General features: G+C 43.7%; 2 protein-coding genes across 6 annotated transcripts in view; both read left to right on the top strand.

Moving 5' to 3' along the window:
• lyst (lysosomal trafficking regulator) overlaps positions 1-1,720 on the top strand; it is a 263,182-nt gene extending 261,462 nt beyond the window's left edge. For all 3 annotated transcript variants that reach the window (XM_078213387.1, XM_078213385.1, XM_078213386.1), the window contains one exon: positions 420-1,720. In XM_078213387.1, coding sequence (XP_078069513.1) covers positions 420-558 — 139 coding nt within the window. In that variant the 3' untranslated portion in view covers positions 559-1,720. The remainder of the gene's footprint in view (positions 1-419) is intronic.
• Positions 1,721-14,400: 12,680 nt separating this feature from the next.
• gng4 (G protein subunit gamma 4) overlaps positions 14,401-24,740 on the top strand; it is a 33,576-nt gene continuing 23,236 nt past the window's right edge. The window contains exon 1 of one of the 3 annotated variants that reach the window (XM_078213403.1): positions 14,401-14,642. The gene's annotated coding sequence lies outside the window, so the exon portion shown is untranslated. Of the gene's footprint in view, positions 14,643-19,888; positions 19,906-21,361; positions 21,453-24,740 lie in introns of those variants that run through there. The other 2 variants (XM_078213406.1, XM_078213404.1) reach the window with 2 other exon arrangements.

The raw sequence follows: 24,740 nt of genomic DNA, 5'->3' as shown, positions 1-24,740 counted from the left end.
AAAGAATTCAAGAATCCCTCTAGTGCAGAAGGAGGCCATTCGATCCATCGAGTCTGCACTGACAAGAATCCCACCCAGGACCTATCCCCGTAACCCCACTTATTTACCCTACTAATCCCCTGACACTAACAGGCAATTTAACATGGCCAGTCAACCTAAACCGCACATCTTTGGAGTGTGGGAGGAAACTGGAGCGCCTGGAGGAAACCCACACAGACACGGAGGGAATGTGCAAACTCCACATAGTCACCCAAGGCTGGAATTGAACCCAGGTCCCTGATGCTGTGAGACAGCAGTGCTAACCACTGTGCGACTGTGCCACCCTTCCTCATGTCGAAGATTAGCTTAATTAAACACTAGCACGTTTTTGATAAAGTGCTTTTGACTTTAATGGTTACATTCTCTCTCGTATCCTACAGTCTCACGTTCTCCTGTGATGGCCATCACCTCTACACAGCAAACAGCGACGGCACTGTGATAGCCTGGTGTCGTAAGGACCAACAGCGGATGAAGCTCCCCATGTTTTATTCCTTCTTAAGCAGTTATGCTGCTGGCTGAAGACTAACCCTGTGACTAAGTTGTACCTATCACTGTGCACGTTTAGAACCTTCAGTGCTCTCATGGGGGAGGGAGGGGAGCAAAGATCGGGGAAATAATGATCCTCGCTCAGTTGTAAATATTCTAAATGCAAAAGATGCCCATAAATGGAACAGGGGATTTTCCCCAATCAGCAGAAGAAGATGGAATATGGAAACAGATTAATGGAGCAGTTTTCATCATTACAGTCTGCTACCTTCCTGCCTATGATGGGAATCCTTGACTTATGCATATGCAGTCCTTCCAAGTACTACCAGTTCCAAACTGGCAAACTTAAAACTCAGTTGCACCAATTTTAGTTTGATGTAAATTATGCAATGTGTCTGGTTGGTAACTTTACAGAGTGCAATATTTTCTACTTCGGAATCTACATAAAACTTTGCATACAATGCGCATGAGACCAAACCGGTTAATGAGGTACAATAACAGAACCAGTTACGTAAAGGAGCATGGAATTATGATATAAAAGCACCTTAAACCAATATTTGTGCACGCAGCATTTATCTATGACTGTCTTGAATGTTTGAGTTCATCTTTGCAAGTGCTGCCATTTGTCATACTTTTCTCTTAATAATTCGATATGCTGCAGATTGTTTCTTCTCCATCACCTTTATAACTAACGTTGAGCAAACCCCAAATTGAGATAAAGGTTCACTTGGCCAATGCTTAAAGATTGCATGAAAAGATAAAAGAGTTTCTACACAGAGAATTATGTAGACTTTATTGGAGTTCCAATGCTGGGGTTAATTAGATTATTTGTGGTTAGGCTGTTACCCACTTGTGTTAAATACATGATTATTTATTTAACTGGAGGGCCAACTTTATGACTGCCACTTTCCCTCTGAAAGTTGTCTTTTGATTATTGTTCTTAATCATATTTAAAAATAAAGAGTTGAAAAATGTGCATTTTGCAAGTATTTTGGAGCAAGTGAGGAGCTAGTTTGTCAATTGTTTTGCTGATATTTAAAACTCTCGCGAACATTAATTTAAAAATTCATGAAACCAGTGTTCCTCAGACTTTGAAAGTGAGCATTTGCTGTCTTTTGTACTTCTATTCCTTATATATCTGTACAAAGTATTTGTGATGAATATTTGAACATTAAATTAACTATAACCTGAGAAACCTTTCTGTCCTTGACCTTTTTCTTTCATTTTGCTGATATTTTAAAATTTAGCTAATGTTAAATTTATTTTAAAATTCATGAAAGCAATGTACCTCAGACTTTGAAATTCATAATTCCTCATCCATACGCTGCCCCTCAATGACAGCTGATCTCGTTGAGAAAATTTTGATGGTATTTGGGTGGACAGTAGAGATGCAGGATAGTACACACAGCCTCTCATCATAGAACCACCCTCTCATCCCAGGGATCGATCTAGTGAACCTTCATTGTATTAACACTGATGTAAGCATATCCTGCTTTAAATAATGCGACCAAAATGTACATAATATTCTAGGAGTGGTCTCACCAAAGCTCTACAATTGTAGGAAGTCTTGTTTATTCTTGTACTTCAATCCCCTGGCAATAAAGGCCAGTATGCCATTTGCTTTCCTAATTGTTTGCTGTACCTGCACACTAACCTTGTGTTCCTTGCATGAGTACACCCAAGTCTCTATCAAAATCAATATTTACAAATGTTAAGCCTTCTAAAAATATTCTGCTTTTCTATTCATACAATCAAAGTGAATAACTAGCTTATTGTTGCAAAATTAGGTACATTACTGTCATCCAAGTGGTCATGGACAAGTGTTTTGTTACATTCCGTGATCAATGTGTTTTGTATGGGGTGTGTATTTTTTTACCCTCCAAGTAATTGTCCCAATTTAAAGAAATTCAAGCAGCAAGTGTTTTTGTAAGTTTTAAAATAAAGGTTATTTATTCTCCTATAAGGGCCTACTAGGTTTAACAAATATGTCTCACTCATGTTATAACCCAGGTCACAAACTCCAAGGGTTTTATGATGTCAGCCTAGACCATAGGTTTTGACTTTGAATTTGGCACGGGTGAGCATAAGATGTTTCACTCCAGGTATGATTAAAGTAACCCACGAGGAAGTTTTTATCAAACAAAGTTTATTTAAGACCACAGTTAACATATACTAATAAAATGATCATAACTTATCAATAACAAAAACCCATGATATTGTATTAACCTTAACAGTTAAGTATACTGTTCCAAATCAAACCACCCCCACAAACATACTAAATGAATTTGGCACGGGTGAGCATAGAAAGCAAGTATGCTCATGTGATGATGGATTTTGCAGCTTTGCAACTCCTGCTGTGAATTAGTCCTTTGAAATGCTGGATCACATCTGAGACTTCCCAGCCCTAGAACTCCAGGATACCTTGAGAGACACTGCTTGCCTCTAGTTTCTAGCTGCACTCACAGATAACAGAATTTTCACTCCAGAGAGAAACACAGAACACTGCTTTCAGTCTGCAGTCCCAACAGCTTCTGATCAAAATGAAACCAAAACCTTTGGCTGTTTCCTGTGGGGGTGGGGAGGGGGGGGGGGGAACTGTCCCAAGGTACCACCTGACCTGTCAATCCGGCTCTACCCAACAATTCCAAAAAGGACACTGCATTAGCCCAGATTAAAAATAAACAAGATGCCCATTATACTGCTTCAGCATCAATTAAAGGATACTGACTCAGACCCAGGGCCTGTTTGAAAACAAAACTGCAGAGAAACATGATAAAAAGACATTTCTTAAAGGCACGTTGCTGTCACACTCACTCACCTCACACACTATCACTCTCTCAAATGTTAGAAACAAGTAAGGAAAAAAAAATCATGATTACAACATATAATTGTCTCAGTCACTCGTTTGTGACAGGCCTGTAGTTAACTGAGTTGATGCTTTAGTTCAAGTGAAGATCTTGTAAGCAGAGGATTCTGAGCTGCGTGGCTTCTTGTACTTGCATTTCCAGCAGGTTAGTTTGCAGTGAACTTGAACTTGAAGTTCTGAAGAGGTCTTATGGACTTGAAATGTTTACTCTACTTTCTCTCTCCACAGATGCTGCCAGACCTGTTGGGTTTTTTTCCCAGCATCTACCATATTTTGCTTGTATTGAAGCTGGAACAGTTTGGGGAAAGTCCTTCTCCCATTTTCAAGGTATGGATGTTCATCACCTTGGCTGCATTTTTTTTAAATGCCAGCATTTATTGCCCATCCCTAATTGCCCTTGTATTGAGAGGCTTGCTAGGCCATTTCAGAGGGCATTTAACAGTTAACCACATTGCTGTGGATCTGGAATCATATGTAAACCACATCTAGGAATGGCCGATTTCCTCCCCTAGCGGGCATTATTGAACCAGATGGGTCACTATTGGACCTCTAACTCCAGATTTTTATTGATTTCAAATTTCACCATCTTCCATGGTGGGATTCTAATCCGGGTCCCCAGAACAATACCCAAGGTCCAGTAACTACGCCACCATCTCCTCCACAATGCACTTGCAGCTGGTTTGATGGATATAAAGATCATGAACATGGCTGTGTCACCACGTGACCTGTTGCATGTCCAAATTCCTTTTCCAAATAAGGTAGGTGGCCAGGTCAATTATACATCCTGTGAGATTACTTTCACACCTTGAGAGTTTGAGACAGCTTGTGTCAGAAGGACCCAATTGAAATTACCCTTCTGAATAAATTTTAGGGAAAAGGCATTGAGTCAACATCTGTCTGGAAAATTCCTTTTGTTCCCCCTCGAGATGGGAGTGTTTGTATCCACAAGAGAAATCAGCTGGCCATCATCCTGTAGCCTTTTGTGGTTTTTAAAATTTCAAGTTATTGACTGAAAATTCATAACCTACTCCAAGATGACAAAATCATTAATATTGTGCTGATACAAGTGCAATTAATATAAATATATTTTTCTTGTTAAAGGGAAATGTTAAAAATTTCAGATTTGTTTTGCTAGCAGCCAGTGTGTCTGGAAAAACTTTTTAGCTCAAGGGTGCAAAAGCAAGTTACTTCATTTTCAGCTAGGAATTTGTTACTTGGAGCTAATGGACTTGTGTTTGTACGAGATGTTCCCCTAGGATTTCTGATTAAAGATGATTTATGGGGTCATATGATAAACTGGGTCTGTAGCAGAGAGGGCGGAGCTTTTGCAGTTTGAGAATTGCACTTCTAGCTGGGGGTCTGCTGAAGACAGAGGTCTGCTAGCTGCTGTAAAACTCTTTCTCCAAGAAAGTTTCAAGGCTGTTAACACAATTTATAGCAAGTATATTTATGGTTGCTAACTGTATTTAAAGTGGCATTTAAATCTCTGAGGACTGTTGCTTATTTGGAACTGAAACAGTTAGAAAGCGAGAAAGTAAAGTTGCTTCCTTTCAATTTTAAATATTGTTTAACTATTAATAATTAAACATCTTTATTTTTTAGTTATATTTAAACATTGTTATTAAATAAAGTTGTTTTACTATAAAAGATCCCTAATTTGTCAATGGAATTACTCCTGGAGTAAAGCATCCTATCTTCACATATATACCAAAAATAGAAAAATTGTTGAGGTCTAGCCTGGCTTCTTAATGTAATTTGGGATTCAGGACTGGGATTCTAGTCCAGAATCCTAACAACATAAATTGCAAAAGCCCCGCTTATCTCTACATTCTGCCTCCTGTTTGTTAACCAATCCTCTATCCATGCTAATACATCACCACAACTCCATGAGTCCTTATCTTACACATTAACTTTTTGTGTTGCACCTTATTGGATGCTGATGGGAAATCCAATTATACTACATCTACTGGTTCCTCTTTATCTACACTAGTTATATCCTCGAGAGATTCTATTAAATGGATCTAACAGGACTTTTCTTTTGTGAAACCATGTTGACTTGTTCTAACCATACCATGTTATTTAAGTAAATTGTGAAGTCTTCCCTAATAGGTTTTAGCACTTTCCCACTGAATGATGTTGGGCTAATTGGTTTGTAGTTCCGAGTTTTCCCCTCACCTTTCGTGAATAATGTTGTTAAATTTGCTAGCTTCCAATTTGCTGGGATGTTCCAGAATGTAGGAAATTTTGCAAAATACAAGCCAATGCATCCACTATCTCAGCAACAATCTCTTTTAGAATCCTGGCCATAGGCCATTAGGTACAGAGGATTGATCAGATTTTAGTCCCTTGAGTTTCTCCAATACATTTGGCGGTGGGGCTATGACCGGGGGGGGGGGGGGGGGGGGTTGCACAATGACAGGGGGGGGGGGGGCTATGCAAGGGGGTAGGGGGGTCTGCCAGGGTCTCATCGGGAAGGTTCTGATGCCCCAATGCTGATGACCTGTGTTAGTGTGGGGGGAGAACATGCTGATGATGATTGCGGGGAGAGGGAGGAAAGACTCAGTTCATTGAGAGTTCAGGGCGCCCTGCGCAATGGCACCTGAGTGCTCTGAAGCCAGCAAGCTTAGGCTCCAATCCCACAACCGGTGCAAATAGCCCTCCTGTCAAAAAAACTGACTGTGTGGGGTAAGATTTCATTGCCAAATTCACACCAAAGAAAGATCTGAAATACACCATTTTCAGACCTTTTGACACTTAAGATCGCGCCCATTACTACACTTCCTGACGGGATGAACAAGCACCTCGTGAAGTTGCATTTTCCACTCGACCAAGCAAACTACTTGACCATCATCAGTACCTATGCACCAATTCTCAACAGCCCTGAGGACATGAAGGAACAGTTCTACAAGGACCTGGATCAACTGGGCGGCACGGTGGCCCAGTGGTTAGCACTGTTGCTTCACAGCGCCAGGGACCCAGATTCAATTCCGGCCTCGGGTGACTGTGTGGAGTCTGCACATTCTCCCCGTGTCTGCGTGGGTTTCCTACCTGTGCTCCGGTTTCTTCCCATAGTCCAAAGATGTGTCGGTTAGGGGGATTAGTGGGATAAATACTTGGGGTTAGGGGAACAGGTCTGGGTCGGATTGCCCCTTAGTGTCAGGGGGATTATGTGGGGCTACAAGGAAAGGGCCAGGGTGGAATTGTTTTTGGTGCAGACTCAATGGGCCGAATGGCTTTCTTCTGCCATTCTGAGATTCTATGAACTCATTAAGTCAACGTTTGTCAATGATGAGCTCATGGTCCAGGGAGACTTCAATGTTTGTGTGAGGAAAGTGAGAGGGAATGAGAAAGGAGTTCTGAATAATCACAGGGTTGCAAACCTTAGCAGCACTGTCCTGTTGCTCCTAATAAATGCGCTTTGCACAATCCTTGCATTCCCAATACAATGTTCAGACATGCTGACAAATGCAAGACTACATGGATACATGCAAGGTCAAAACGGTGGCACATTATTGACTACATCACTGTGCGTCAGAGGGATTTCCCATGTACAGATAGTCTGTGCAGTGTGAGGTGCAGAATACTGGACAGATCACAGACAAGAGCAATTCTAACTTCCAAATTGCTCCAACTCAGCGCAAGCAACTAAAAATCATCAAAAAGTTGTTTTTCCTACGGCTAAACTGAGTAACATTGCTTGCTGTAACCAAAGAAGCAAGTGCATCAAGGTTGGTTTGATGCAAATGATGAAAACATTTTTAAGTCTCGCAGGCTGAAAAAGAGCAGATATGGATTGGAAGAATAACCCAACCTGCAAACGAGACAAGTTTTGACACCTCGAGTAAAGTTCAGAGAGAGCTCCACATGACAGAAGATAGGTGGTGGGAATGAACAGCTGAAAAATAACAATATGAAGGCTTTTGCAACTCAAAAAGTTCTATCAAATCCATCTATGGACCTTCTAGAACATGCTCCATACTGTTGCTCTCAGCAGATGGGCCATCCCTGATCAAAATCAGGCAGAGAAACGAGACAGATGGGCAAACACTTTAGCAGCTTGCTAAACAGACCATCTACTGTCAACCCCACAGCCCTCAACTATGTTCCTCAGCAACTTGTCCTTGACTAGTTTGATTTGCCGCCTTCTGTTGATGAGACCTGAAAGCCATTAAGCAGATGAACTTCAGGAAAAGATGGAGTCCCTGCAGAAACTTTCAAAGTGGCAGGCAATGACAGGATTGAGCCATGATATCCTCTGTGCATTTGGAATAAAGAAAAGATGCCAAATTATCTCCGCAATGCCACAATTGCTGCTCTCTGCAAAAACAAAGGCAGCAAAGCAGTGTGCGGCAGCTACAGAGGTATCTCGCTCCTGTCCATAGCTGGAAAGTTCTTTGCTCACATCATCCTGAACAGACATTTTGTTGTGGCTCAGTAGCTTTTGACCAGGTTGTAGCTCAGACAGCCCAGACAACAGATATTGAGAATACTCCGGAAGGTCCAACTGTACTGGGTAGGGTGTGCAATTAGAATGGAGGACCATTGCATTCCGAGACAACTGATGTATGGACAGCTAGAATCTGGCAAAAGAAATCAATGTGCACCACACAAACACTGAACAATGTCATAGAACCACAGATTCCTAACGGTGCAGAAAGAGCCGTTCAACCCTTCCCCCCCCCCCAAACAAAGAGCTTAGGCCCAATCCCCACAACTCCATGCATTTACCATGACTAATCCACCGAACATCCTCTGACACCAAGGGTCAATTTAGTGTTGGCAATCCACCTAACCAGCACTTCTTTTGGAGTGTGGGAGGAAACCGGAGCACCCGGAGGAAACCCACACAGACATGGGGAGAACGTGCAAACTCCGCACAGACAGTGACCCAAGCTGAGAATTGAACCTGGGTCCCTGGCGCTGAGAGGCAGCAGTGCTAACCACTGTGCCATCCTCATAGAGCAGCATCTGTCCACATCTCAACATATGAGTTTCATTGCTCCAACTGTTTCCAATTGTGTGCATTCAGACTGGAACTACATAATTATCTCTGCATTCATCTCTTTTTCGAACTTGAAGGACAACCATCATCATGATATTCCAGAGGGCAGACTGATGGACACCACTGAGGTGAGGGGTGGGATTTTACGTCTCGCTTGAGCGAGATCGGAAATTCCCGCCCAAGGTCAATTGACATTTCCGTTGTCTGCCCCTCGCCTGCCCTGATTGCGTGGTGGGCGGGCAGTCGAATTCCAGTGGAGGTATTTCATATATCACTTCAAGAGTACTTCATTGGCAAGAAGAAGCTTCATTAGGATGTGCGGAGATCATGAAAGGTGTTATCTGAACTCAAGTCGTATAATTGTGAACAGTCTATTTTATACATACGTGAAACAAAATGTTTACAGTGAATTTCAAGCTGTTTCTTAAAATAGAAAATAGAGTGCAACACATCATTCCCACATTTTCCACCTGTCATTCTCCACCTTGTTCTCTGCTTCCTGCACCGTTCCAATGGAGCTTGGTGTAAGTTCGAGGAATAGCATCTCATTTTTTGATTAGGCACTTTCCAGCCTTCCAACTAAGCAATGCGATCAACAATTTCACACTGTAACCTCTGACCCCCCTTTATTCCCATTTCCTTTGCAGATTTTGTATTTGTTTTTTCTGTTCATCATTCTGCCATTCACACCTCCTTCCTTTACTTGTCCCATTAAATTCTGATGAGAGGTCATCGACCTGAAACATTAAAAGGGAAGAGGTCCTGAAAGGAGAATATAGGGAGTTGGGAAGGGAGTTGAGAAGAAGGACCGCAAAGGTAGTAATCTCGGGATTGCTGCCTGTGCCACGCGACAGTGAGAGTAGGAATGGAATGAGGTGGAGGATAAATGCGTGGCTGAGGGATTGGAGCAGGGGACAGGGATTCAGGTTTCTGGATCATTGGGACCTCTTTTGGGGCAGGTGTGACCTGTACAATAAGGACGGGTTGCACTTGAATCCCAGGGGGACCAATATCCTGGCGGGGAGGTTTGCTAAGGCTACTGGGGAGAGTTTAAACTAGTATGGTTGGGGGTGGGAATCAAATTCAAGTGACTGGGAGAGAGGAGGTTAGCTCACAAATAGAGAAAGTTTGTCGACAGTGTGAGAGGGAGGATAGGCGGGTGATCGAGAAGGGGAGCGCTCAGACCGAAGGTTTGAAATGTGTCTATTTCAACGCAAGGAGTGTTGTGAACAAAGTGGATGAGCTTAGAGCGTGGATCACTACTTGGAAATATGATGTGGTGGCCATTACAGAGACTTGGATGACTCAGGGACAGGATTGGTTACTTCAAGTGCCGTTTCAGATGTTTCAGAAGGGACAGGGAGAGAGGCAAAAGAGGTGGGGGAGTGGCACTGTTGATCAGAGATAGTGTCACGGCTGCAGAAAAGATGGACACCATGGAGGGATTGTCTACGGAGTCTCTGTGGGTGGAGATTAGGAACAGGAAGGGGTCAATAACTTTACTGGGTGTTTTCTATAGGCCGCCCAATAGTGACAGGGATGTTGAGGAGCAGATAGGGAATCAGATCCTGGAAAGGTGTAATAATAACAGAATCGTCATGATGGGAGATTTTAATTTCCCAAATATCGATTGGAATCTCCCTAGAGTAAGGGGTGTAGATGGGGAAGAGTTTGTTAGGTGTGTTCAGGAGGGTTTCTTGATACAGTATGTAGATAAGCCTACAAGGGGAGAGGCCGTACTTGATTTGGTATTGGAAAATGAACCTGGTCAGGTGTCAGATCTCTCAGTGGGAGAGCATTTGGAGATAGTAATCATAATTCTATCTCCTCTACAATAGCGTTGGAGGGAGATAGGATCAGACAAGTTAGTGAAGTGTTTAACTGGAGTAAGGGGAATTATGAGGCTATCAGGCAGGAAATTGGAGGCTTAAATTGGAAAGAGGTTTTCTCAGGGAAATGTACGGAAGAAATGTGGCAAATTTTCAGGGAATATTTGCCTGGAGTTCTGCATAGCAGCGTTCCAATGAGACAGGGAAGTTATGGTAGGTTACAGAAACCGTGGTGTACAAAGGCTGTAATGAATCTAGTCAAGAAGAAAAGAAAAGCTTATAAGAGGTTCAGAGAGCTAGGTAATGTTAGAGATCTAGAAGAGTATGTGGCTAATAGGAAGGATCTTAAGAAGGAAATTAGGAGAGCCAGGAGGGGTCATGAGAAGGCCTTGGCAGGCAGGATTAAAGAAAACCCCAAGGCATTCTACAAGTATGTGAAGAGCAAGAGGATAAGACATGAAAGAATAGGACCTATCAAGTGTGACGGTGGAAAAGTTTGTATGGAACTGGAAGAAATGGCAGAGGTACTTAATGAATACTTCACTTCAGTATTCACTATGGAAAAGGATCTTGGTGGTTGTAGTGTAGACTTGCAGTGGACTGAAAAGCTTGAACATGTAGATATTAAGAAATGGAAGGATGTGTTGGAGCTTTTGAATAGCATCAAGTTAGATAAGTCGCCGGGACCGGATGAGATGTACCCCAGGCTACTGTATGAGCTTCTGGCGATGATCTTTGCATCATCAATGGAGATGGGAGAGGTTCTGGAGGATTGCGGATGTTGTTCCTTTATTCAAGAAAGGGAGTAGAGATAGCCCTGGAAATTATAGACCAGTGAGTCTAACCTCAGTGTTGGTAGGTTGATGGAGAAGATCCTGAGAGGCAGGATTTATGAACATTTGGAGAGGTATAATATGATTAAGAATAGTCAGCATGGCTTTGTCAAAGGCAGATCATGCCTTACGAGCCTGATTGAATTTTTTGAGAATGTGACTAAACACATTGATGAAGGAAGGGCAGTAGATGTAGTATATATGGACTTTAGCAAGGCATTTGATAAGGTGCCCCATGCAAGGCTTATTGAGAAAATGAGGGGCATGGGATCCGAGGGGACATTGCTTTGTAGATCCAGAACTGGCTTGCCCACAGAAGGCAAAAAGTGGTTATAGATGGGTCATATTCTGCATGGAGGTCGGTCACCAGTGGAGTGCCCCAGGGATCCGTTCTGGGACCCTTACTCTTTGTGAGTTTTATAAATGACCTGAATGAGGAAGTGGAGGCATGGGTTGGTAAGTTTGCTGATGACACAGGTGATCAAGAAGGCAAATGGGATGTTGGCCTATATTGCAAGGGGGATAGAATATAAAAGCAGGGATGTCTTGATGCACCTGTACAGGGCATTGGTGAGGCCGCAGCTGGAATACTGTGTGCAGTATTGGTCCCCTTATATGAGGAAGGATATATTGGCATTGGAGGGAGTGCAGAGAAGGTTCACCAGGTTGATACCGGAGATGAGGGGTTTGGATTATGAGGAGAGGCTGAGGAGATTGGATTTGTACTCGTTGGAGTTTAGAAGGATGAGGGGGGATCTTATGGAGACTTATAAGATAATGCGGGGGCTGGATAGGGTGGAGGCGGAGAGATTCTTTCCACTTAGTAAGGAAGTTAAAACTAGAGGACACAGCCTCAAAATAAAGGGGGGTCGGTTTAAGACAGAGTTGAGGAGGAACTTCTTCTCCCAGAGGGTGGTGAATCTCTGGAATTCTCTGCCCACTGAGGTGGTGGAGGCTACCTCGCTGAATATGTTTAAAGCGCGGATGGATGGATTCCTGATCGGTAAGGGAATTAAGGGTTATGGGGATCAGGCGGGTAAGTGGTACTGATCCACGTCAGATCAGCCATGATCTTATTGAATGGCGGGGCAGGCTCGAGGGGCTAGATGGCCTACTCCTGCTCCTATTTCTTATGTTCTTATGACACAAAGGTTGGAGGTGTTGTGGATAGTGTGGAGGGATGTCAGGAGTTGCAGTGAGACATTGATAGGATGCAAGACTGGGCGGAAAAGTGACAGATGGAGTTCAACCCAGATAAGTGTGAGGTGGTTCATTTTGGAAGGTCAAATAGGATGGCAGAATATAATAATGGTAGGACTCTTGGCAGTGTGAAAGATCAGAAGTATCTTGGGGTCCGAGTTGGGGAACATGTCTTATGAGGATAGGTTGAGTGAGCTCGGCCTTTTCTCCTTGGAGAGACGGAGAATGAGGGGTGATCTGATAGAGGTGTATAAGATGTTGAGAGGTATTGATCGAGTGGACAGTCAGAAGCTTTTTCCGAGGACTGAAATGGTTGCCACAAGAGGACACAGGTTTAAGGTGCTGGGGAGTAGGTACAGAGGAGGTGTCAGGGGTAAGTTTTTCACTCAGAGGGTGGTGGGTGCGTGGAATGGGCTGCCAGCAATGGTGGTGGAGGCGGATTCAATAGGGTCTTTTAAGAGACTTTTAGATAAGTACATGGAATTTAGTCGAATAGAGGGTTATAGGTAAGCCTAGTAATCGCTAAGGTAGGGACATGTTCGGCACAACTTTGTGGGCTGAAGGGCCTGTATTGTGCTGTAGTTTTTCTATGTTTCTATTCATTCTCTTTCTCTCAACTGATTTTGCCAGACCTGCTGAGTACTTTCAGCATTTTGTTTTTATTTTAGATTTCCAGCATCTTCAATATGTTGCTTGTGTGCCAATTAAAGCTATTACCTTCATAGGTAGAGGTTTATGGCAGCCCTCACGGGGCTCAGATGAATAATGCCATTTAAATATGAATTTTACTGGAATGTCTTCATTGTCTCGCGCTGAAATGAGTTGGAGGAAACGCCGTTTTAGACAGGTACTTCCCCTGAATCTAATCCAACTGTCAAGCACTGCTGAAATTTAAACCAGACAGCTTGATTCTGATCTAGGCATTGCCCTGAGGAATGAACCAACAATGTTTGGCAGTTAACTGTCAGTCACAATCAACTGGTGTATTCCCATGGTAACACCTCTATCAGAGTATTTGTCGACCAATCAGGATTCTCTTCTCATACAGGACAAATGTGTTGTTTTCCCTGACATTTGGTATTGTGCTGAATTGTCCTGATGTGTACAAGGTGAAAAGCCTCAACAACATGTCTCTTTTTTTCTCAATACCAACAAATCCATGGTCCCATTCAGGGACCATTTGTAACCAGGAAACAGCTCAAGATCTGTGATGAAAAGTCCAGTTGAGGGTGAGTCTGATGATGCTGTTACCAGAGTCCGTTACCAATCTATGCTGATTTAAGTCCGACGTGGAGAAGAGATCCCCGTGCTTGATCCAAATAAGTCGGGAGGCTACAGAGCAGCCATGGTCATTGTATATAGAATCATAGAAACCCAACAGTGCAGAAGGAGGCCATTCAACCCATCGAGTCTGCACCGACCACAATCCCACCCAGGCCCTAATCCCGTAACCCCACATATTTATGCTGCTAATCCCCCTGACATTAGGTTGATTGGCCATGCTAAATTGACCCTAATGTATGACAGCATCTAATGGACTGTAGGCAAAAAATGCCAATTTGCTTAGAGAAGGGACGACTAAACCCCATTTAAAATGATAACACCATAGTTTTAGACAGGTACTTGTAAAATCATTCATTCCACTGTCTACACTTCCCGCTGCCTCAGAAAAGCAGCCAGCATAATCAAGGACCCCAAACACCCCGGACATACTTTCTTCCACCTCCTTCCGTCGGGAAAAAGTACCAACCGACTCGAGCTTCTTCCCTGTTGCCATCAGACTTTTGAATGGACCTACCTTGTATTAAGTTGATCTTTCTCTAGATCCTAGCTATGACTGTAACGCTACATTCTGCACTCTCCTTTCTGTCTCTATGTACGGTATGCTTTGTCTGTACAGCGCACAATACTTTTCACTGTAAATACTAACACGTGACAATAAATAAAATCAAAAAGTGAAAATGGGACAATTCAGTGCAAGATTTGACATCTTTCCAGTGGTCTTGTGTGAGCTTCCCCCTTTCTCCTGGCACGGTTGGAACATTCTGGGATGCAGATTTCCCCTGTTTCACTTGAGGATCTTCCCACTCATCACAAGCTGACCGAGACTGCTCTTAAAATAAAGGAGCCAATGAAATCTGGGGAGAAGGCGAGGAGGGGCGGACAGGCAGCCAGCCATCCGCTGTGTGCTTTTGCAGAGTGAAAGTGATTTGCTTTATTCGGAGCAGGGAGCAGCAGCATGCCGCTGTGAAAGCGGAATATCCCCGACCATGCCTGGCAGAAGCTGAGCGAATGGACTTGGGCTGTTGTTTATTTGTGGAAGGACATCGCTGCTGTGAGACCTGGATCTCAGTGCGGGAAACGGCCGTGTGTGTGTGAGCCGCAGGGTAAGTCTTTTCTGAACGAGAAAGCGGGGTTACCCTCACATCTGTCTCCACCAGCTATCCTCTGCCCTCCACAGAGCCATGCCGGAGCTTTCATCTGTGTTACATGATCATGCATTTAAAATCCAGGTTGAAGCTGTTCACAATCCCACAAACGAAATCCCTGCCCCATTCCTCCATTCATTAAATGGTGAAGTGAAAAGCCAGTACTGGAGGTTAATAAGTGAAAGGAATCCTCCCCTTATTAAACTGGAGTGGGAAGGCGGGGGGAGCTGGCCGCTCTTTTGGTGGATATTTTAACCACCTCGTTGAGCAAGTTGTGTGGCTGCATTCCCAGATGTTGGAGCTCTCCTACTCAACATTTCTTGCTGCCTGTTTCAGTATTTTTATCATCCATCTACAATGTAATTATTCCTGCTCTGTTGCCTTACTTCTAGCAGTGGATAAATATCGATGACAAGACTTCGATATTCTTTGGCTGTTTACTTCCTGAGTTTTGAATTAATTTGTAAGGGGGGGGGAGGGGATATTTGTGCACTTTAGTGCAGCCAGTGTCTGCATCAAGCAACCCCCAAGTCCGCTATAGCTCAGGCCTTCCCCAACCCCTGTTTCAATGTTGCCTCTTCAGCAGCCTCAGACAAAAGCAGCAGTGTCAGTCTCTCGGTTTCACACACTAACTTGGATTAAAGGCTTGTTAGACTAGTTTTATACCAATTTAATCCTACAGCCTGGGTGTTTCTAAACTGTGAACACCCCCTCCCCCCAGCTTTTATTTTCGCCGTACTGAATCATTTCCCAAGATGTTGCCATTTTCCAAGCTGTAATAGAAATGTTACATTTCATTATATTTGCTTTTTTTTCTTATCGTTACTGGGCTTTTTTTTCTCTCTAATCGACCTCTCGGCATTTATTTGCTTCCTCTTGACACCATTTTCCATCACCTCCAACCCCTGCCCCCACCCACCCCTGCCAACCATGGAGTTTTTAATGTACAGGAGGCCATTTGACTTACTGTGCCTGTCCCAGCTGTCAGCACCACCCAGAGTTACATTCCTACAATCTTCCAACAAACCCTGTGTTTTTCTTTCCTTTTAAAATATTTAAATACACGGTGACTACAATAATAAATCAGTTGGAAAAGTAAATAGGAGAGGATGCAAGCCAGGAGAGGGAGGGCGAAATCAGGAGACGAATACTTTGGCTGAAAAGATGTTTGGAGGTTTTTTCAAGTGGTGCCAAGGAATTCTGGAGCAGGGGCAGCTGGTGACAGCCATTTAGAATGGAGCGCACTGTTATCACAATTTTAATGTTTTTACAAATCAGATATTTTAAGCTGACAGTAACAAACTACAAAGAATAGTTGGGGCAACTAGCAATGATGTCTTTAAGGAGCAGATGTTAGAAAAACACCAGGAAGAAAACTAAAGCTATGATTTGATTTGAATTATTATTGTCATTTGATTTTATTGTCACGTATTGGGATACAGTGAAAAGTATTGTTCCTTGCACTATACAAAGCATACTGTTCATAGAATACATAGGGGAGAAGGAAAGGAGAGAGTGCAGAATGTAGTGTTACAGTCATAGCTAGGGTATAGAGAAATATCAACTTAAGGTAGATCCATTCAAAAGTCTGATGGCAGCAGGGAAGAAGCTGTTCTTGAGTCGGTTGGTACGTGACCTCAGACTTTTGTATCTTTTTCCTGACGGAAGAAGGTGGAAGAGAGAATGTCCGGGGTGCGTGGGGTCCTTGATTATGCTGGCTGCTTTTCTGAGGCAGCGGGAAGTGGAGACAGAGCCAATGGATGGGAGGCTGGTTTGCGTGATGGACTGGGCTACGTTCATAACCCTTTGCAGTTTCTTGCAGTCTTGGGCAGAGCAGGAGCCATACCAAGCTGCGATACAACCAGAAAGAATGCTTTCTATGGTGCATCTGTAAAAATTGGTGAGAGTCATAGTAGACATGCCACGTTTCCTTAGCCTCCTGAGAGAGTAGAGGCGTTGGTGGGCTTTCTTAACTATAGTGTCGACAGGGTGAGTTGAAATGCTCGTGTGGTGTATGAAGACAGTCAAATGGCCTTTCTATGCTGTACATTCGATATAATTTCTTTTAAAAGCTGTTCTGGATTTGAATTCCATCAACATTTCTACTTGAGCATAACAATCCTCTGTGTGAAAACAAACTCTCCTGACCTTTCCCTTTGTTCTTTGCAGCGATAACCTTAAATTGATTTCCTCTAGTTACCCAATCCCTAACCAGTGGAAAAATGTTCCCCTGTTTAGCTTTCAAAATCCAACAACAACCAATCTCTGGTTGTTGGACGTTCCGGGGGTATAGATGTTTCAGTAAGTGTAGGGAAGCTGGTAAAAGAGCTGGAGGAGTAGCATTGTTAATCAAGGATAGTTTAATGGCTGCGGAAAGGCACTTCGAGGGGGAATCTGCATACTGAGGTAATATGGGTTGAAGTTAGAAATAGGAAAGGAGCGGTCACATTGTTAGGAGTTTACTATAGGCCCCCAAATAGTAATAGAGATGTGGAGGAAGAAATTGCTAAGCAGATTATGGATAGGTGTGGGGGTCACAGGGAGTTGTCATGGGGGACTTTAACTTTCCAAATATTGATTGGAACCTTTGTAGGTCGAATAGTTCGGATGGAGCAGTTTTTGTGCAGTGTGTGCAGGAGGGTTTCCTGACACAATATGTGGATAGGCCGACAAGAGGTGAGGCCACATTGGATTTGGTACTGGGAAATGAACCGGGCCAAGTGTTAGATTTGGTTGTGGGAGAGCACTTTGGAGATAGTGACCACAATTCGGTGTCTTTTGTTATTGCAATGGAGAGGGATAGGGCCGTACGGCAGGGCAAGGTTTATAATTGGGGGAACGGTAATCATGATGTGATTAGGCAAGAATTAGGGGCATAAGATGGGAACAGAAACTGTCAGGGAAAGGCACTAATGAAAAGTGGAACTTTTTCAAGGAACAAATACTGGGTGTCCTTGATAGGTATGTCCCTGTCACGCAGGGAGGAAATGGCTGAGTGAGGGAACCATAGTTCACAAGAGGTGGAATGTCTTGCAAAAAGGAAGAGGGAAGCTTATGTAGAGATGAGGAAACAAGGTTCAGATGGCTCAATTGAAGGTTACAAGTTAGTAAGGAATGAGCTGAAAAAGGGGCTTAGGAGAGCTAGGAGGGAGCATGAGAAGTCCTTGGCGGGTCAGATCAAGGAAAACCCCAAGACTTTTTACTCTTATGTGAGGAATAAAAGAATGACCAGGGTGAGGTTAGGGCCGGTCAAGGACAGTAGTGGGAACTTGTGTATGGAGTCAGTAGAGATAGGAGAGGTGATGAATGAATACTTTTCTTCAGTGTTCACCAAGGAGAGGGGCCATGTTTTTGAGGAAGAGAAGGTGTTACAGGCTAATAGGCTGGAGGAAGTAGATGTTCGGAGGGAGGATGTACTAGCAGTTTTGAATGAACTGAAGGTCGATAAGTCCCCTGGGCCTGATGAAATATATCCTAGGATTCTTTGGGAGGCAAGAGATGAGATTGCAGAGCATTTGGCTTTGATCTTTGGGTCCTCGCTGAACACGGGGATGGTGCCAGAGGACTGGAGAGTGGCGAATGTTGTTCCTCTGTTTAAGAAAGGGAATAGAAATGACCCTGGTAATTATAGGCTGGTTAGTCTTACTTCGGTGGTTGGTAAGTTGATGGAAAAGGCCCTTCAGGATGGGATTTACGACCATTTAGAAAGATGCGGATTAATCCGGGATAGTCAGCACGGATTCGTGAAGGGCAAGTCGTGCCTCATAAATTTGATAGAATTTTTTGAGGAGGTAACTAAGTTACCTCCTCAAAAATGATGAAGGTAGGGCAGTTGATGTCATATACGTGGATTTTAGTAAGGCATTTGATAAGGTCCCCCATGGTTGGCTTATGATGAAAGTAAGGAGGTGTGGGATAGAGGGAAAGTTGGCCGATTGGATAGGTAACTGGCTATCTGATTGAAGACAGAGGGTGGTGGTGGATGGAAAATTTTGAGACTGGAGGCAGGTTGCTAGCAGAGTGCCACAGGGATCAGTGCTTGGTCCTCTGCTATTTGTGATTTTTATTAATGACTTAGGGGAGGGGGCTGAAGGGTGGATCAGTAAATTTGCTGATGACACCAAGATTGGTGGAGTAGTGGATGAGGTGGAGGGCTGTTGTGGGCTGTAAAGAGATATAGATAGGATGCAAAGCTGGGCTGAAAAATGGCGAATGGAGTTTAACCCTGATAAATGCGAGGTGATTCATTTTGGTAGGACTAATTTAAATGTGGATTACAGGGTCAAAGGTAGGGTTCTGAAGGCTGTGGAGGAACAGAGAGATCTTGGGGTCCATATCCACAGATCTCTGAAGGTTGCCACTCAAGTGGATAGAGCTGCGAAGAAGGTCTATAGTGTGTTAGCTTTTATTAACGGGGTTGGAGTTTAAGAGCCGTGGGGTTATGCTGCAACTGTACAGGACCTTGGTGAGACCACATTTGGAATATTGTGTGCAGTTCTGGACACCTCACTATAAGAAGGATGTGGAAGCACTGGAAAGAGTGCAAAGGAGATTTACCAGGATGCTGCCTGGTTTGGAGGGTAGGTGTTATGAGGAAAGGTTGAGGGAGCTAGGGCTGTTCTCTCTGGAGTGGAGGAGGTTGAGGGGAGACTTAATAGAGGTTTATAAAATGATGAAGGGGATAGATAGAGTGAACGTTCAAAGACTGTTTCCTCGGGTGGATAGAGCTATTACAAGGGGGCATAACTATAGGGTTCATGGTGGGAGATATAGGAAGGATGTTCGAGGTAGGTTCTTTACTCAGAGAGTGGTTGGGGTGTGAATGGACTGCCTGCAGTGATAGTGGAGTCAGACACTTTTGGAACATTTAAGCCGTTATTGGATAGGCACATGGAGCACACCAGGATGATAGGGATTGGGATAGCTTGATCTTGGTTTTAGATAAAGCTCGGCACAACATCGTGGGCCGAAGGGCCTGTTCTGTGCTGTACTGTTCTATGTTCAAAATCCCTTTAAACATTCTTCCTTCTGATGAGTCCCAGTTTTTATCATAACCAATACTTCTCATCCATTGGATTGTTGTAGTGAACCTCATCGGCCTCCTCTCCACACCTGTGACATATTTCTTAAAGAAAGGCACCCGAAACTGGAGACAATATTCCACAACAATTTGCAGTAATGTAACACTTCCAAGGCAGTGAAACGTCCCAAGGCCTTTCAGGTGAGTGTGATCAAGAGCATCTGAACGGAGAGAGAGGTGGAAAGGGAAGGGAATTTCTGAAGTTAGGCTAAAGGTACAGCTGCTGGTGATGCAGTGCTGGAAATCTGGGACCTTCAAGTGGTCAGCATGCACAGTGGCAATGAGTGAACAGGACACAGTGCACGTTAGGAGATGGGAAGCTGGGTTTTTGATGAGCTCAGGTTTGTGGAGGGTGGTGGATGGGAGGTTGGCTGGGAAAGCATTGAAAGATTTGCGTCTGGATGAAAGTTTCAGTAGCAGATGGGATGAAGCAGTGTCGGAATCTGGGAAAATTGAGATACATTAGTAAACAATTTTGGTAAAGGAGAGGATAAGAAATTGAAAGGTTAGTACAGGGCCAAATAGAACATCAAAATTTCAGACGGTTTGGTTCAGTTGCGGACAGTGGCCAGGGCAAGTGATGGTGGCTCAGTATCAGAAACAGTGGTTTCTAACTGTGACCTAACCGATGATTAGCAACATTACCAGTTTGCTTTTTGTATTTTTTCATTCTTTCTAAAACTTAGGATCCTTTGTTTTTCTCAGAACTTTATTAACTTATTGTCTTGCTTCTAAAGCATATCTGAAATCTCCAAGTGTTTCTCTATTTAACACTTTAAAAGTTGTATCATTTTCATATTTATTTTATCACATTTTGTGATAAAAAGTGATAAGGTGATTGAATCACCTTACATTTATCTACATTAAATTTTATATAGCATCTGTCAGAATATTCCATGGTGCTATACTGCCAATAAAAGTGTAGTAATGGGGGCACAGTGTGTCACAGAGCGCCGGGGACTTGGGTTCAATTCCAGCCTCGGGCCACTGTCTGTGTGGAGTTTGCATGTTCTCCCCGTGTCTACGTGGGTTTCCTCTGGGTGCTCCGGTTTCCTCCCACAGTCTAAAGATGTTAGGTGGATTAGCCATGCTAAATTGTCCCTTAGCATCAGGGGGATTAGCAGGGTAAATATGTGGGGTTACGGGATAGGGTGGGATTGTTGTCAGTGCAGACTCGATGGGTCGAATGGTCTCCTCCTGCACTGTGGGATCCTATGATAACTCTAGTCTCTGATATAGAGTAGGAAACTTGGCAATGTGCACACCACAAGTTCCTACACAGAGTGATGTAATAATTAGTTTACCTGTTTCAGTGATGCTGGTTGAGGTATTAATATTGGCCGTGACACCGGGGAGAACTCCCCTGCTCAACTCTGGTGCCTTTCACTGTACAGCATTTGAACCAACAACCGACTGACTCAGAAACAGCAATCTCTACACAACTGCTGTTTTGGATATTTTGTCTCCTTTTATCATATGTGACCATGCCAAGTTCCAGTCAAATTTTCATAAAAATACGCAGCGTATCAGTAGGATCTGAGCTGAGTCAGGAAATTGTACGTAACCTCTAGGCCCAGGAATGCTCTCGATCTTTGCTGCTGTTGTAGCTGACTATCCAGGCAATTTAGGAGAAACATCTTTACCGGGAGAGAATGAATTTGCTACCACTAGATGCAGATGCATTTAAGGTGAATCTACAAAAGTACATGAGGTCTAAAAGAATCAATGGATAAGCTGAGAGGGTTGGATGAAGATGGGAGGAGGCTCATGTGGAGCATAAACTATGGAATAGGCCAGATTTTTAAATTAATTCATGGAAAATGCATGTTGCTGGCAAAGCCAGCATTTAGTGTCTATCCGATTGCCCTTGAGAAGGATGGTGGTGAGCTGCCCTCTTGAACTGCTGCTGTCCACCTGGCATAGGTACAGCTACAGAGCTGGTAGGAAAGTAGTGCCCGGATTTTGACCCAGTGACAGTGAAGAAATGTTGATATAGTGCCAAGTCAGGGTGGTGTGTGACATGGAGTGGAAGTTGCCGATGGTGCTGTTACTATTTGCCTGCTGCCCCTGCCTTCTAAGGCAGTAGAGGTCACAGGTTTGGAAGGTGTTGTCGAAGAAGCTTAGGAGAGGTGCATCTTGTATATACTCTGCAGACCACAGTACTTGGTGGTGGAGGCAGTGAATATTTTACGGTATTGGATGAGATGCCAATCAAGCAGGCTTCTTTGTCATGAATGCATTTTGTGTTGTTTGGAGCCACATTTATCTAGGCGAGTGGAGAGTATTCCATCACACTGTTAACTTACGCCTTGTAGATGGTGAACAGACTTTGAGGAGTCAGAAGGGTGAGTCATTCGCCACAGAACATCCAGCCGCTTATCTGATCTTGTAACCACAGTATTTGTGGCTAGTCCAGTTAGGTTTCTGGTGGAGGAGGTAATTAGATCTCTTGTTGGAGGTGGTCATTCACTGGCATTGTGTGATACAAATGTTATTTGGCACTTATCAGTTTCCAGTTGTCTAGCTATTGCTGCATGTAGGCATGTTCTTCAAACTGAGTGTCGCAACCTATGGGTGGGTCGCAAGATGATGAAAAATGGATCGTCAAAAATGATCCCCAAAGAACGCCTGACCTTTTTTCCATTTTCTTTCTGAGTAAATTCTCGCTGCAGTAGAGTATGACCACATGGGGCAAGAATAAACAGGCTCTCTACATGCACTTGGTGCCAATTTTGTTTCCCTTTCTAGTAAGCCGAATGTAGACATGGATCATTTTGTTACATGAGAGAGCCAGAGACAAGTAATAAGTGAGTCTGGCGTGGGTCACGAGGGCCGGCCGTCTAGTAAAAGTGTTGTTGGGAGAAAAGTTTGAAAAACACTGGCATCGACTACTTCGTTACCTGAGCATCTGCAGTGTTTTGCTCATTACCTGAGTTGTTGTGGGTGGAATTGAGCACTGCGCAAATATCCCCATTTTTGACCTTATAATGGAAGGTTAATGAAGAACCTGAAGTTGGCTGGGTCATGAGGAACTCCTGCAGTGATATCTGGAGCCTGAGATAAATGCCCTCCAACAATCACAACCATATTCCTTCCTGCTAGTTGTGACTCCAACCAGTGTAGCATTTTCTCTCTGATACCCATTGACTTTAATTTTATAAGGTCTCCTTGATGTCAAATTCGATCAAATGCTGAGTTTATCTCACCTCTGCAGTCTGTCCTTTATCCATATTCATAAAATATAGGAGCAGGCCCATCGAGTCCGCTCCGCCATTCGATCATGGCTGATATGCTCCTCATCCCCATTTTCCTGTCTTCTCCCCATAACCCTTCAACCCATTACCAATTAAAAATCTGTCTAACTCCTCCTTAAATTTACTCACTGTCTCAGCATCCACCGCACTTTGGGGTGGCGAATTCCACAGATTCACAACCCTTTGGGAGAATTGGTTTCTCCTCAACTCTGTTTTAAATTTGCTCCCCCTTATTTTAAGACCGCTCATCCTAGAATGCCTCACCAGAGGAAGCATCCGCTCCACGTCTACTTTATCTATACCTTTTATCATCTTCTATACCTCAATTTGAGCCCGCATGTCAAGTGATCCCAGTGAAATCCAAAATGAGCATTGACAAGCAGATTATTAGTCAGTAAATGTTGCTTGATAATACTGTTGACAATACCCTCCATAATTTTGGGGTGATTTGTCTTGCTTTTTGCAGGCAGGACAAGGCTGGACAATTTTTCACTTTTGTTTGGTAGATGCCGTGTTGTCGTTGTACTGGAACAGCTTGGCGAGGGGTGGCTAGTTCTGGAGCACAAGCTTTCAGCAATACACCCAAGGTCTCGGCAGGGCCTATATCCAGAGCTGCACCCAATGCACTCAGCTGTTTCTAAATACCATACAGGATAAATCAGATTGGTGGACGATGGTGGCCTTGCTTTTTGTCCTTGTGCTGGGCACAGCCATCACTGAGTGTGAGTTATTCATGGAACCTCTTGCTCCTGGTAGTTGTTTAATTGTCCACAATTATTCACAGCTGGATGTTACAGGTCTGCAGAGCTTTGATCTGATGTGTTGGTTGTGTAATTACATAGCTCTGTCTATAGCATGCTGCTTCTGCTCTCTAGCACACAAGTAGTCCTAAGTTGTAAGTTTGCCAGGTTGGCATCTTACTTTCAGAAGCTGCTCCTGGCAGTCCTCATTGAACCAGGCTTGGCTCCTGGTTTAACGATAGATTGAAGAATTTGTGAAGCTATGAGTTTACAAATTGCGACTGAATATAATTCTGCTGATGCACGATGCTTCATTGAAGGCCACCTTGGAGTTACTAGGGCTGTTCTGAATCTATCTCATTAGGCAGGGCGTGATGTGGAGATGCTCACATTGGACTGGGGTGGGCACAGTAAGAAGTCTCACAACACCAGGTTAAAATTCAACAGGTTTCGAGGGGCAGCTGGATTTAGCACTTGGGGCAAATGGGATCAAAAGTTACAGGGAGAAAGCAGGGTTAGGCTATTGAGTTGGATGATCAGCCATGATCGTAATGAATGGTGGAGCAGGCTCCTATCTTCTATGTTTCTATGTTTATTTGGAATCAGGAATGCTGCTCCTTCATTAGGTGAGTCCGAAAGCTCATGATTCCAAATAAACCTGTTGGACTTTAACCTGGTGTTGTGAGACTTCTCATGAGGCAGGGCAGTAGTGCCACATAGTACGACGGAGCATGTCCTCAGAACTGTGGTGGGGTGAATGGCCTGTTTCTGTGCTGTAAACTCTATGTACTTCTATTGATAGAAATTGCAGTTTCTTACTGCTTTAAAGAGACAGGAGTATTAATCTGAGCTTTAACTTGGTTTCAGTTTGAATCAATCCAATCATTTTGTGAGGAGCGAGAGGGAGCTGGTCCGCCACGCTGACAGTTGTGAGAAACCATGTTAGGCTCTCATCACAAGAAGGCAGGATCCAGTCGGAGCT

Source organism: Mustelus asterias, chromosome 5, assembly GCF_964213995.1.
Source record: "Mustelus asterias chromosome 5, sMusAst1.hap1.1, whole genome shotgun sequence".
In the NCBI taxonomy this organism is placed as follows: Eukaryota; Metazoa; Chordata; class Chondrichthyes; order Carcharhiniformes; family Triakidae; genus Mustelus; species Mustelus asterias.
This window is presented reverse-complemented; position numbering and strand designations above follow the sequence as displayed.